The sequence below is a fragment of the Pan troglodytes genome, chromosome 11, assembly GCF_028858775.2.
Source record: "Pan troglodytes isolate AG18354 chromosome 11, NHGRI_mPanTro3-v2.0_pri, whole genome shotgun sequence".
NCBI lineage: Eukaryota > Metazoa > Chordata > Mammalia > Primates > Hominidae > Pan > Pan troglodytes.
In genome coordinates, this window is record NC_072409.2 from 6,042,577 (window position 1) to 6,055,003 (window position 12,427).

The 12,427-nt window shown below is 48.3% G+C and overlaps 2 protein-coding genes across 5 annotated transcripts in view; one reads left to right on the forward strand and one right to left on the reverse strand.

Annotated features, from left to right (window-relative positions):
• The window catches only part of CFAP77 (cilia and flagella associated protein 77), a 161,634-nt gene extending 152,957 nt beyond the window's left edge, over nt 1-8,677 (reverse strand). Inside the window, exon 1 of one of the 2 annotated variants that reach the window (XM_001168332.7) lies at nt 8,206-8,677. In XM_001168332.7, coding sequence (XP_001168332.1) covers nt 8,206-8,400 — 195 coding nt within the window. In that variant the 5' untranslated portion in view covers nt 8,401-8,677. The remainder of the gene's footprint in view (nt 1-8,205) is intronic. The other variant, XM_054659228.2, reaches the window with a different exon arrangement.
• A 41-nt stretch (nt 8,678-8,718) lies between these two features.
• The window catches only part of TTF1 (transcription termination factor 1), a 33,122-nt gene continuing 29,413 nt past the window's right edge, over nt 8,719-12,427 (forward strand). For 2 of the 3 annotated variants that reach the window (XR_001721062.4, XM_016961934.3), the window contains exon 1: nt 8,719-11,877. The gene's annotated coding sequence lies outside the window, so the exon portion shown is untranslated. The remainder of the gene's footprint in view (nt 11,878-12,427) is intronic. The other variant, XM_016961936.3, reaches the window with a different exon arrangement.

The window sequence follows — 12,427 nt, forward strand, 5'->3', positions numbered from 1 at the left end:
GGATTGCTAGAAATGCTTTTCATTTTTTTAAACGACAACATGGGTGAGGCTAGAGATTGACAAGTCTCAGACAGAAGCTAGCAAACTCATGTAAGCTACATTGCTCGGGAAATGAAACGGATTCAAAGGTGGGGATTTTAAATAGCCATAAAGTGTATGAGAGGAAGACAATCGGAAGCAAACAATGGGTAGAGAAGCAATTAAAACCAAACCGGCTCATTTCCAGAGTCTCTGCATTAGGTTTCAAGAGACCATGAACCATGGGTGAAGGATAACAAAGTTCCCACGTCTCCTTTATGTCTCCTGGTTTGGGGCTTCTCAGCCTTGGCACTATTGACATTTGGGACCAGAGGACTCCTTGTTTTGGGGTGGGGGGCGCTGTCCAGTGTATAGCAGGATGCTGAGCAGCATCTCTGTCCTCTGCCCACCAGATGCCACCAGCACCCCCTCGCCAGGTGTAATAACCAAAAATGTCTCCAGACATGGCCCAGTGTTCCCTGGGGAGCAAAACTGCCCCCCTCAATTAAGAACTCCTGGCCTCATTCCACTTTGCCATAATCTCTTCCATCATATAGTATCTCATTTGAATCCAACCACGTTACAACCTTGAGATGTAGGTAGGGTAGGTCTTAGTACCCAGACTCTCCAAATAAGGAAACCCAGGCTGAGAAATTAAGCCACTTGCCCAAGAACCCTCAAGGGTAAGCTCGGCATGAGTGCTAGAAATTGGATGGTTTCACTCGCAACTAGGGCACATGGCCACAGGAAACAAGAGATGAGGTGGGTGACAGTATTTTTCAGTGAGAGCAGAAAGGGGGAAAAATGTAAGCACTTGGGTGGATTTGTCTCATTCTCCGTTTCTTTATAAGTTCAGACATTTAACGTTGACTTAAAGTCAATTGCTGAGAACAATAAGGTAGCTTTGAGAAACATAAATATTTGGACTCGGGATAATGGAAAATAACAAAATGCTCACTTATTAAGCTCTTTCCTGGGCCAGACCCTGCCTGCACTGTCTCACTGAACCCTCAAAACTCTCCCATGCTGGGGTGCTAACTATTACCATTCCATTTTAAAGTAGGGGAAACAGAGGATTAAAGGGTAAATAGTCTCGTGGGTGGCAGAGCCAGTAAGTGGCTGAGACAGAACTCACTCTAGGATCTGCTGGCTCCAACCTGGCATCTATACCACACTGCTGGCCTTCCTCTCTGCTGAAGTAGGTACAGTTTTCTATCTGCCTGGGCAGCCAACCTATTTCGATATATTTTGTGGTTGTGTGAAAAGAAAAACTGCGGCCAGACATGGTGGTTCACGCCCGTAATCCCAGCAATTTGGGAGGCCGAGGTGGGCAGATCACGAGGTTAGGGGTTTGAGACCAGCCTGGCCAACATGGTGAAAGCCCGTTTCTACTAAAAATACAAAAATTAGCTGGGCATGGTGGCAGGCACCTGTAATCCCAGCTACTCGGGAGACTGAGGCAAGAGAATTGCTTGAACCTGGGAGGCAGAGGTTGCAGTGAGCCAAGATTGTGCCACTGCACTCCAGCCTGGGTGAAAGAGTGAGACTCCGTCTCAAAAAAAAAAAAAAAAAGAAAAAAAGAAAACAAAAGCTGGAGTCTGGAATCATTTTAACAGCCCTCCTCATTTATACTGTGGTCTTCACATACTGATGCAGGAACTTGAAGGAAGATTCCAAGGACAATTTTATTTAAAGCTGAATCATTACCAATGACCAACCAACGCTGGCATTAAAAAAAACTAATACAAAAGATCAGCCGGGCACAGTGGCTCACACCTGTAATCCCAGCACTTTGGGAGGCTGAAGCGGACAGATCACTTGAGGTCAGGAGTTCGGACCAGCCTTGCCAACGTGGTGAAACCCTGTCTCTACTAAAAATACAAAAATTAGCCAGATGTGGTGGTGTACGCCTGTAATTCCAGCTACTCGGGTGGCTGAGGCAGGAGAATCACTTGAACCCAGGAGGCGGAGGCTGCTGTGAGCAAGACTGCACCACTGCACTCCAGCCTGGGCAACAGAGTGAGACTCCGTCTCAAAAAAAAAAAAAAGCCCGGTGTGGTGGTTCACGCCTGTAATCCCAGCACTTTGGGAGCCTGAGGCAGGCAGATCACCTGAGGTCAGGAGTTCGAGACCAGCCTGACCAACATAGAGAAACCCTGTCTCTACTAAAAAACTTACAAAATTAGCTGGGCGTGGTGGCACATGCCTGTAATCCCAGCTACTAGGGAGGCTGAGGCAGGAGAATCCCTTGAACCGGGGAGGCGGAGGTTGTGGTAAGCCAAGATCGTGCCATTGCACTCCAGCCTGGGCAACAAGAGCAAAACTTTGTCTCAAAAAAAAAAAAAAAAAAAACAAATATCAGATAAGAAGCACTCAACAGTTATAGCATATCAACAGTTATAGCATATGCCAAAAATCAACCAGACACTGGATGAGTGTGACTGTGTGCCTCCCTTGTTTTTGTCCAGCCAACCTGAGATTCTTGAGGCAGGAGTGAGAGCCCAGCAGACGGGTCTAAGGTTTAACACAGCCCAGGTCTCAGGGACCACCGCAAAGCCCTCAGCACACTGTCCTACTCCAAGGGATTTGCTCAGCCCAAAGTCCTATGCCTGGTTACAATGTTCATTGTCTGTGACACATTTTACAAGCATTACACACACACAAACACAGAGAACTAACACCCCAAAGCTAGGAAACTCCAAGCATAGCTAACATGTTGGTGGTCTCCATTGTTAGCATTTGATATAAAATACATTTAATTATCTTGATGTTTTTATTAAACTTTAAATATAAAGATGCATTTTCTTAAAAGGCTGTTTGAATCAGACATTTCACGAGACCTCCAATGCTCCTGAAGACCACAGAACAGTTTGCAAACCACTGCAATAGAAAACGGGGTTTTGAAATTTCGTCCGCAGGGTCAGTTGTAAATGAAGAAAACTTTGTCTTTCAAAATAAGGAACAAGCCGGCAGGATTATACAGTGAGCAACGCTTGAGCCTGGAAGGCTCTGGAAGGTGTGAGAAGAGACCTCTGATTAGTTCACCCCAGCCTCAGAATTTTTCCTGGAGGAACGGCCTTCCTGCCACGCCACCGCAGTGTTCTGAGAGCCACGTAATAGGAAAGTGCTGAGTTCAACAGGAGGAACCTGAGTGCTGAGGTCTGCGCTTAATTAACGCTTCAAAGCCAAAGCACACCTTCTTCAGAGGGACAAAGAGGACAGCAGGCTCCTCCGGCAGGGCAGCGGCTGCCCCAGGGTGGTGACGAGCCGGTGAAGGGGGCAGCTCGGCTTCCTGAAATGGCCACGGAGCTGGGCGGGGGAGTTAGTTTCCTGCCTCAGCCCGACTCACTGAAGGATGTACTTGGGCACCCAGAAGTGGGAGACTTTGGTTTAAAAAGAAGAAAAAAGGAAAAAAGGGCCACGAGGGAGAGAGTTGCAAGGATGGATCAACCCACGGCACTCTCTAAAAAAATGAAACTGACCCACTGGCCCTCCAAGACGGGGCCATTAGGATGGGCAGCTCATTTTTAAATCCCTTCCTAAGGTTTAATTTCCTCCTATTACATTGTAATTGAATGTAAAAGGACTGGAGCAATCAGGGGTATATTCTTTTCAACAATAAAGCTGCGTGTAACATTTTCAGATTGTACTCAAATGTAATAAAAATACTGACCCACGCTGGGATATTTGTACAACTGGGCTTTTGTCTGCCTGCCTTCTTTGTGTTGGTCTCTCTCCGTGCCTTTATGTTCGCCAGCATCAATATTTATTAGAGATGTTAAGCTATTAGTGGGCATGGTGTGGTTGCCTAATTTTGTAGAGCATCCAATTTGAACACACTGGCTCTAAATAAACGCTTCCTCGTGATGATAATGATAATGATCCCAGCGGCAGCACTGGGTCTTGTAAACTAGGACTCAAGTTGGGGTGAAAACCTACAAGCATTTAGGAGCTGAGGAGGGCGGAATGGAGCTGAATGACTTTCCCAACTCTGCTTTTTCACTTTTCAAGGTCTGGTTCCAGGTCCCTGAGACCTGCCCAGAACTCCCTTCCTGCAAATCTGAACTCTTCCGGGCAATGCAGCTCACTTGAAAACTTACGGGGGTGGGGACCCATCACAATGCCTGTCTTATTTGTGCATACCTGCGTGTGTGTGTGTGTGTGTGTGTGTGTGTGAATAGGAGCTAACATTTCCCAAGAGCTTTCCTTACGGCAGGTGCTGTGCTAAGCTGCCTGCCTCTTCGCGTTCATCTCTATCTGTACAGTTATAAATGTGTGCATGTATCCCATCTCCCCAGCTAAATAGTAAATGGTTAACTCCTGTGAAATTCAGCAACGCTGAATTCTAAACTTGTTTCTATGCCCCCAGGAAAGCTTAGGATGGCACTGGGCACTTGATAAACCTTCAACAAATATTTCTTGGCTGTCAACAAGTCCTAAGAAATCAGTAGAGCTCACTTTGGAAGGAACATTGAATGAAATGATATTGGAATCTGATTCATCTGTGAACACTTTTTGACTGCCTGCTATACATGATGTTACCAATCTGGATTGTCATTGGTTAATTAATCGTATGTTGTGGCCAAAAGAACGTGGGGCTGGAAGCCAGGAGACCTTAGTCTCATCCCAATTCTGCCACCAGGTGAGGATAGCACCTCGGATGAGTCTGTTCCCCTTACTGGGCCTTGATCTCCTCAAAAAAGGAGGTGGACTAGATGTCTGTAAGATGCCTTCCAGCCCCAAATGCCGTGTCTGCTCTATGACTCTATTTTTAAAATGCATGCACTTCTTATTGGTTACATAAAACCTCACAGAAAAACAAAGTCAATAATAAATTATGAAAAAATCGGGTGCTACGATCTTTTGCACTTTCTAAGGGTGCTCGATTCCATAAATTCCACCCCCATACATAGGCAGCCTCTCTAGGGAGACAGAAGATCCAAGGCTGTCAGGGGAGCAAACCAAGCAGTCTCTCCCTATAATTGTATTGACAGGTTATCAGCTGAGTTCCGATGGCAGGAAAGGTGCAACCCTGACAGGTTTTGTGAAGGAGTCTTGAAGGCTATTGTAGCAGGATTCTATGTGGAGTCACAGAATTCTGGGGAAATGAGAACCAAGCAGGGAGGGTTCTTTCTCTATTTAATTTTATTCTTTCCAGAGAGTCACATTTGAAGGAAAACGGGCTAACTGCACATCACTGTCTACACTAGAGTTGAAACCCTTTCTAATGGAAAATATTTACATCTTTTGTGGCCACGTAAAACACCGACTTGATTCAATCACTCCTATTAAATAACCAGTTGACTTGGTTTTAAATGAGGCAAATGGTTGTTGAGCATCTGTAGATAAAATACCTGCTTGGATGTCTCAGTTTTTCACTTTTCACTTGGTTACGGTGGCAACTTGCAGATGTGTTCTTGAATAACTGATGTGTATACATCCTGGTAAATTTTATGGATGTGAAATAACACTGTTGAGTTTGTTCAGTCAGTATTTCTACATTTTAAATGAAAAAAAATGCTGATCCTATTCATTGGAGAAAACAACCCACGAAACAACCCCCCAATATGGTAGAATAAATGCCTATTTCTAAGGTGCTATAGTCTTCCAATATAGATGCACATCTTCAGGTTCAGACTTAGACAAAACCAAAATATACTTTAGTTCTAATCACCCTCCTAAAGACACCACGGCAGAGTGCACTCCCAACCTCTACCATACATAGCGGAAAGGCACACACTACTACGGGGAGCTGAAAATCTATGATGGTGAAACTGACATGCCACAATGAAGAAATCCACAAGCCAAGCTCAGTAGAAATTTCCATAACATGAAAAGAAAAAAATCTTAAAGCTCCACAACCTCACATATTTTCCATTTTCTCTTTTTCTATAGTCAAAAACACCAAAGTTGTTTCATAATTTCTTTAAAAAAACTAATAAAGGAAGCTGTTTGAAGTGGTAAAAATAATGCTGGGCTGGGAGTTAGCAAACGAAGCTGCAAACCCAATCTCTGCCAAAACCTTGAGCAAAAACAAAACAAAACAAAACAAAAAAAACACACAAAACAAACAAACAAACAAACAAAACCCCCAAAAAAACAACAGAGGTGGCTTCAGTGTGCTCATTTGCAAAAAGGGTCTGGAAAAGATAACAGTCAAGGTTCCCTTTTGCGGTCAATTTCTCTGCCAACTTTTATTTATGTCAGGTTTTGACCTCTAAGGTTATCAGATATTCTAATATTATATATGGTAAATACTGAAAAGTGTACGTCATCTTAACTGCTCCAGAAAGTACCTTAAAGACCCTGAAGAACCCACGAAGGAAAGCCAGAGGTAAAGGCTGCCCCCTGGCTGTCCCTGATGGAAGAAGAGAACCCCAGGCTCCATCATCAGAGAGCACGAGCCTGGACGTGGGTCCCTGCTGCTCCAGCATGGTCACCAGGGGCCAGGGCAGACCTGCTCTGCATCTCGTGCCCTGAAGACAGAACCCCAGTCGTGGGTGAGTCACCTCCTGTACATTTTCCGACCCTAAGCTTGGGTTCAGAAATCAGGGATTGAATTGGTCCTAGAAGCTGTTTAGCTAGTGCCATCCAGAGGCCAAATGTTGTCCTCGATATAGCTGGGCGGGGCGGGGGAAGCAAAAGGAAAAGAAGAGGGAAATTTACATATATGTACATACATTTTACACATATGTACATGTATATTATACATATGCATACATGTATATATGATAGATGTAAACTGTATGTATATGGGTGCATACACAAATGCATATACATGTATGTGTGTGTGTGTGTGTACATATTGCTCAGCGTGGGCACCACACACTAACTCACCATGGAGAATAACTCCATACGCCCTCACTTTACACTTCAGTAGGAAGAAGTTGGCTCACTACTAACTACTTGAACAAAAGCAACGACCTAACCTTAATGCAGGTAGTCGGAGGTGGCGGACGTGATTCTCTCCCTCATCCAAGAATAATGGGCCCCACCTGCCTGTCCTGCCTGTCCACTCAGAGTGGCTCTTCTCACGTAGAAGTAAGTGAAGGACCTTGTTCCACTTTGAGAGGCCTAAGAAAGGAGCCTATTCGATGGAAAGGCACGAGTGTGGGAAGCCAGCCTTCCCCAGGTGCAGCCTGCGCCTAGGCAGTATCCTTCCTCCTCTCAGGACCGAGTTTAGGGAAGGCAAGAGGAGGGAGTCAATGTTTTGCCAGGAGCCAATTAACTCAGTTAATTCTAGCACGGGTTCCCTTTTCCCCAAAACAAAAACAAACCGCCACCACCACCTCTGGGCTCCACTCAGCGCCTGGCGGTCACACAAATAATTGCTGTTGAATCCACAGTTACCACCTGCGCCTTCCACTCCCGCACCTGGGACGCGGGGCCCATTTTTAAAGGCGCACTGCCCTCCAGCGGCGCAAGATAAATTCGCCTCGAGGCTTGCTCCCTGACCCCCAAGCCTCAGCCTGACTTCTCCAGTGGCCCCCGGGAAGGTGTGGCCGCCACAGCAGTGTTGGTTTCCCATCAGCGGGAAGCGAGGCTAAAGGTGGGGAGGAGGGAAGCGTAATGGAAGGGAAAGTGATCCAGCCCGAAACCGCAGCTCCCTCATTCTTCTGCGGAGCCTCCTAGGCCAAAGATTATGCTTTTTTTCTCTTAGGGTTGTAATTTGGGTAAGAAATTAGTATGATCGGACGGAAATGAACATTCGACATGATGCTTCCGGGACAGACACGGAGCCACCGCTGCATAGACGTACCCCAGGCGTGCAGGGGAACGGGAGAGGCGGCCTTTACCCTGGGAGGGCTGGCAGCCACCACTTAGACTGGGCGTGTGCGACCTGTCACCCTGTGGGTTCACTCTTTGGGAAACCACAACAGCCCCCATTGCAGCCTTACCCCATGTCAGGCGCTGTCCCGAGGTCCTGCAGAAATTACCCTATTCAATCTTCCCAATCAGTCCCTTTAGTGGTGCCATTATCATCCCACTGTGAGGATGGGGAAACGGAGGCTGAGAGAGGCGACGCGACCTGCACGGGTTCCAGGCCTGTCTGGACCAGGGCTGGAGCTTCCCACGCTGCGCTCGGACCCCGGGCCGCGGGGCCAGGGCGCTGCGGGTGGGGACCCCCGGCGGCGCGGGTGCCCGGAGCCGGCGACAGCGAAAGCGCGGTGGGCGTGGGGTGCTCACCTTGACGATGAGAGGGTTCTGAAACATGGAGTCCCGCACGACCCCCAGCCGCTCGTTCTCCATGCCGGAACGGATGTCCGCCACGGTCAGGGGCCGCCGCGGGGGCGGGCAGACCTGGCTGACCGTGCGGCGCACAGGCTGCTGCTGCTTCCTCCATCGCGTGAGGTCCGGGCCGGAGCTCCTGGCCTCTGGCATCCTTGGGGTCGCCGGGGAGCCGGCCCGCGGGCTGGTTTGGGCGCGCTTCCCCAAGTCGGGCACAGCCTGGAGCTCCGAAGTGCTTGCCGGGCGGCCCGGGCCGCACCACCGGGATCCTGAGGGGGAAACTCAGATGCCAGGACCCCTCCGGAGCCAGGCGCGCCCCGCTCGCGCCGGCCCCTCATCGCAAAGAGCCCCGGAGCCCTGCAGGAGCCCCGCGGGATCCTCAGGGCGTCTCCTGGACCCCGCGTTGCAGACTGGGAGAGGAAAGAAAACCAAGACCACCCCTGGAGGACGAATGCAACGGCCCGTCTCCTTGGCGACGGGACGCCAACAGAGCCCGGCTCGGCTTGTACTTTTCTTTCAAGAAACTCTTGGTGGCTACCAGTGTGGACTTGTTTGGAGTTTTCCTGAATCGATACAGGAGAACCGAGAATCTCCAGTGGGTTGCGTTCAAAGCGGCGTGGCTCATAGAGGATCATTTACATTTGTCTTCCAAGTCGAAGACTCCACCCTCCGCTCACCCCCATTCCACTCACAACCCCTCCCCACCTCTGCTCTTTGCGCCACACACACACCTGAGACAGAGCACGAAATGCATTCCAAGCCTGATGCTGATGCTGACCCACTGGGAGGACTCGGGCAAGTCACCCTCTTGGATCCTAAGGGCTTTTTTTCTTTTTTTCCTGTGAGATGGGTGACAAACGCTAGAGTTGGATTACATCAATGGTTCCCAAATTTAAGCAACAGAATGAAGGGAAATTGAAAAATACAGATTTGGGCTGGGCTTGGTGGCTCACCCATGTAATCCCATTGCTTTGGGAAGCCTAGGAGGGAGGATGGCCTGAGCCCAGGAGTTTGAGACCAGCATGGGCAACATGGTGAGGTCTCATCTCTACCAAAAATTTAAAAAATTACCCAGGTGTGCTGGCACACACCTGTGGTCCCAGCTATGGGGGAGGCTGAGGCAGGAGGATCACTTGAGGAGGTTGAGACTACAATGAGCCGTGTTTCAGCAACTACATTCCAGTCTGGATGACAGAATGAGACCATGTGCCAAAAAAAGAAAAACGAAGATTCACAGGACTCACCCCAGACTCACTAAATCAGAATATCTGGAAATGGCATCTGAGGCTCTCCTTTTTTTTTTTTTTTTAAGAGACGGAGTCTTGCTCTGATAATGACATGAGCCACCTCACCAGGCCAGATGCTGCATTTTTAAAAATCCCCTTACCCACCCACCCACAACTTGGTGAAAAAGTTCAAACCTACAGAAAAGTTGAAAGTCGAAAGAAGAATACAATGAAAATACATATAGGCTTCACCTAGATTCGGTTAGATTTTGAAGGGAAGGGGAGGGTTAAAGAAAGAGTGGCGGCTGTACAGCAAATTCAGGCTTTATGTCCAGCATGAGACCTACAGAGATGGGAGACCAACTTATGCCAGTGCCTACCGCTGCTTACAGGCTGGGGAAATTATAGGCCTGGGCGGGGAGGGGCCCGGCGGGTATGGCCTGCTGCCCGGGAAGATGTTGATAAGGTATTCCCATGATGAGGCAGTTTGGCCCTTGTTCTGGTGGAATGTGATGTTCCTGTCACTTTCTCCCAGCAGAATATGATAAGAGGCAGGCTGTTTCTCACCGCCTGAACCCCCGTGGAATGTTTCACTTTAACCAAGGTCTGCAAAATGGCAGGGGGCTTACAAAATGGTGCAGTTTGGACTAACAGATTCACCCGTCCCCAGCACTGGTCACATTTTCTTGCTCTCTCTCTGTGAGCATGCACATACACACATTACAGAATCACCTGAAAAATATCTGTCAACACCATATTTAACCCTAAGTACGTCATCATGTAGCAAGGACATTCCCATGTGTAACTACAATGTCATTATCATGTCCGAAGATTTTAATGTGATACAATAGTGTTTAATATAAAATCCATTGCAAAGTTGAGATGCTGCATTTGAAAAAAAAAAAAAAAAAGCTTCCCAGGTGATTGGTGCAGTTGGAGGAGGATTGGAAACCACTACTGGAGTTTTCCTGAATCGATACTGGATGATATCTAATCTCTCCTCTAGTGCCAGCCTTTTGTGGGTTCATTCATGCATCACTAACACCACAAGGCTCTGGGTAAGTAGGGTCACCACAGAACACGTGACACCAATGACGGACCTGGACTTCAAGGCCTTCCATATCAACAGTGGACAACACCACATTTACAGACTTCTCCAGACGGAGCTCCAACTGCACGTCCACATCCCAGAGCAGCCCTTGCATGGCAACATGAGTACATATATAGGCTCATCCTTTCTCCAACCTGCTTCCCTTCCAGACTTTCACAGAAGCATAGGTTGTGCATTTTTTAATCAAAGCCACTTGGCAGATCACATAGAAGTCAGGTGGAACAGTGAGGGGCAAGATAGTGGAGTAGTAGAAAGAGCATAGGTCTGATTTCTGGCTGGCTCATTTAAGTCACCTTGGACAAGTTACTGTAAACCCAGGTTTCTCATCCACAAGGTGGGGCTAATAATACCTCATTACAAGGATTAAGTGAGAAAACTTGTTGCCTATATCGTATATGTTCACTATCCAAAAAGGTTAAACGTTTGGTTGGTAAATATAATGGCCTCGAATTGATGGCCAGGTTAAAGCTGCCCTTTTGGCTAAGTCTCTTCAGGACTCTGTTGAAATGGGAAGACTGGGATAGATCTCCAAAGCTCCTGCTAACTCTAAACTTCTGAGACTTCATCCAAGCTTAACATCCATCAGCCTCTGCACCAGATAGCCCCTGCAGACCTCTGACTTCCTCTCCCACCCCCTCCCCTGCATTCACATGCATTCACTTAGGCTGGGCGTGTGCGACCTGTCTGTCACCCTGTAGGTTCACTGTGTGGATTCACTCTGTGCTCCAGCTGCTCTGGCCTTGTCCCAGGTCCTCCAGCAACCAAGTTCAGGACTTTTGCACTCACTTCCAGCCTGGAACACTCTTCTGCCTAGATTTTTTGCCTGCCCTTTCCATTTAGAACTCAGTTCAAATGTCACTCCTCAGTGAGCCCTCTCTTACATCTAAAGTAGCACCCACCGTCCCCTAGTCACTCTCCATCACGTCACCCTGTTTTATTTTCCTTACAAGATAATCTGAAATTATCTTAGTTGATTTGTCATCTGTCTTCCCAAGTTGTTCCTGGAGTTCACCAAAAACTGGAATAAATGGAATGCACGCATGCATTAGTACGTCAATGGAGGGGGATTTTGTCCTACTTTCTTCGTTTCAGGAGCACTCTCTACCCCACCTGACCTCTAAAGGACCCAGAAGGAAAATGGGTAGGCAAATGTGCGCGCCTCCAAGGCCTAGCGGCAGCCGTGTTACCATGGCAGCATGACGCCGAGGGGGCCGGAAGGCGACGCACTACTACTTCCGCTTCCTCAACAGCAGCACTTCCGGGTTGGGAGAAAGGTGGCGGTGCTTTCGGAGGGTAAGTTGAAAGCGCCTTTGTTGTTTCTGTTTTTCAAAATGCGCGCGTAAAAACTCAGCGTGGGGTGGTGGGTTTCCCCGTCTTCTGGGAGACCCGCCTTTTGGCCTGAGGTCTCCAGGCCGCGGTCTTCGCCCCAGGCCTTATCTCGGGGAAACTGAGGCTTGGGTGTTTTTTTTTTTTTTCTTTTAAAGATGGAGTTTTGCTCTTGTCGCCCAGGCTGGAGTGCGGTGGCGCGATCTTGGCTCACTGCAACCTCCGCTTCCTGGGTTCAAGCGATTCTCCTGCCTCAGCCTCCCGAGTAGCTGGGATTATAGGCGCCCGCCACCAAGCCTAGCTAATTTTTGTATTTTTAGTAGAGACAGGGTTTCACCATGTTGGCCAGGCTGGTCTCGAACATCTGACCTCAGGTGATCCACCCGCCTCGGCCTCCCAAAGTGCTAGGATGACAGGCGTGAGCCACCGCGCCCGGCCGCGGCTTGGGTCTTTGGGAGTGAGAAGATGCAGAATTCACATCTGGTTAGTTCCTCCAGTCTCAGCCCTGGAGCGCCCA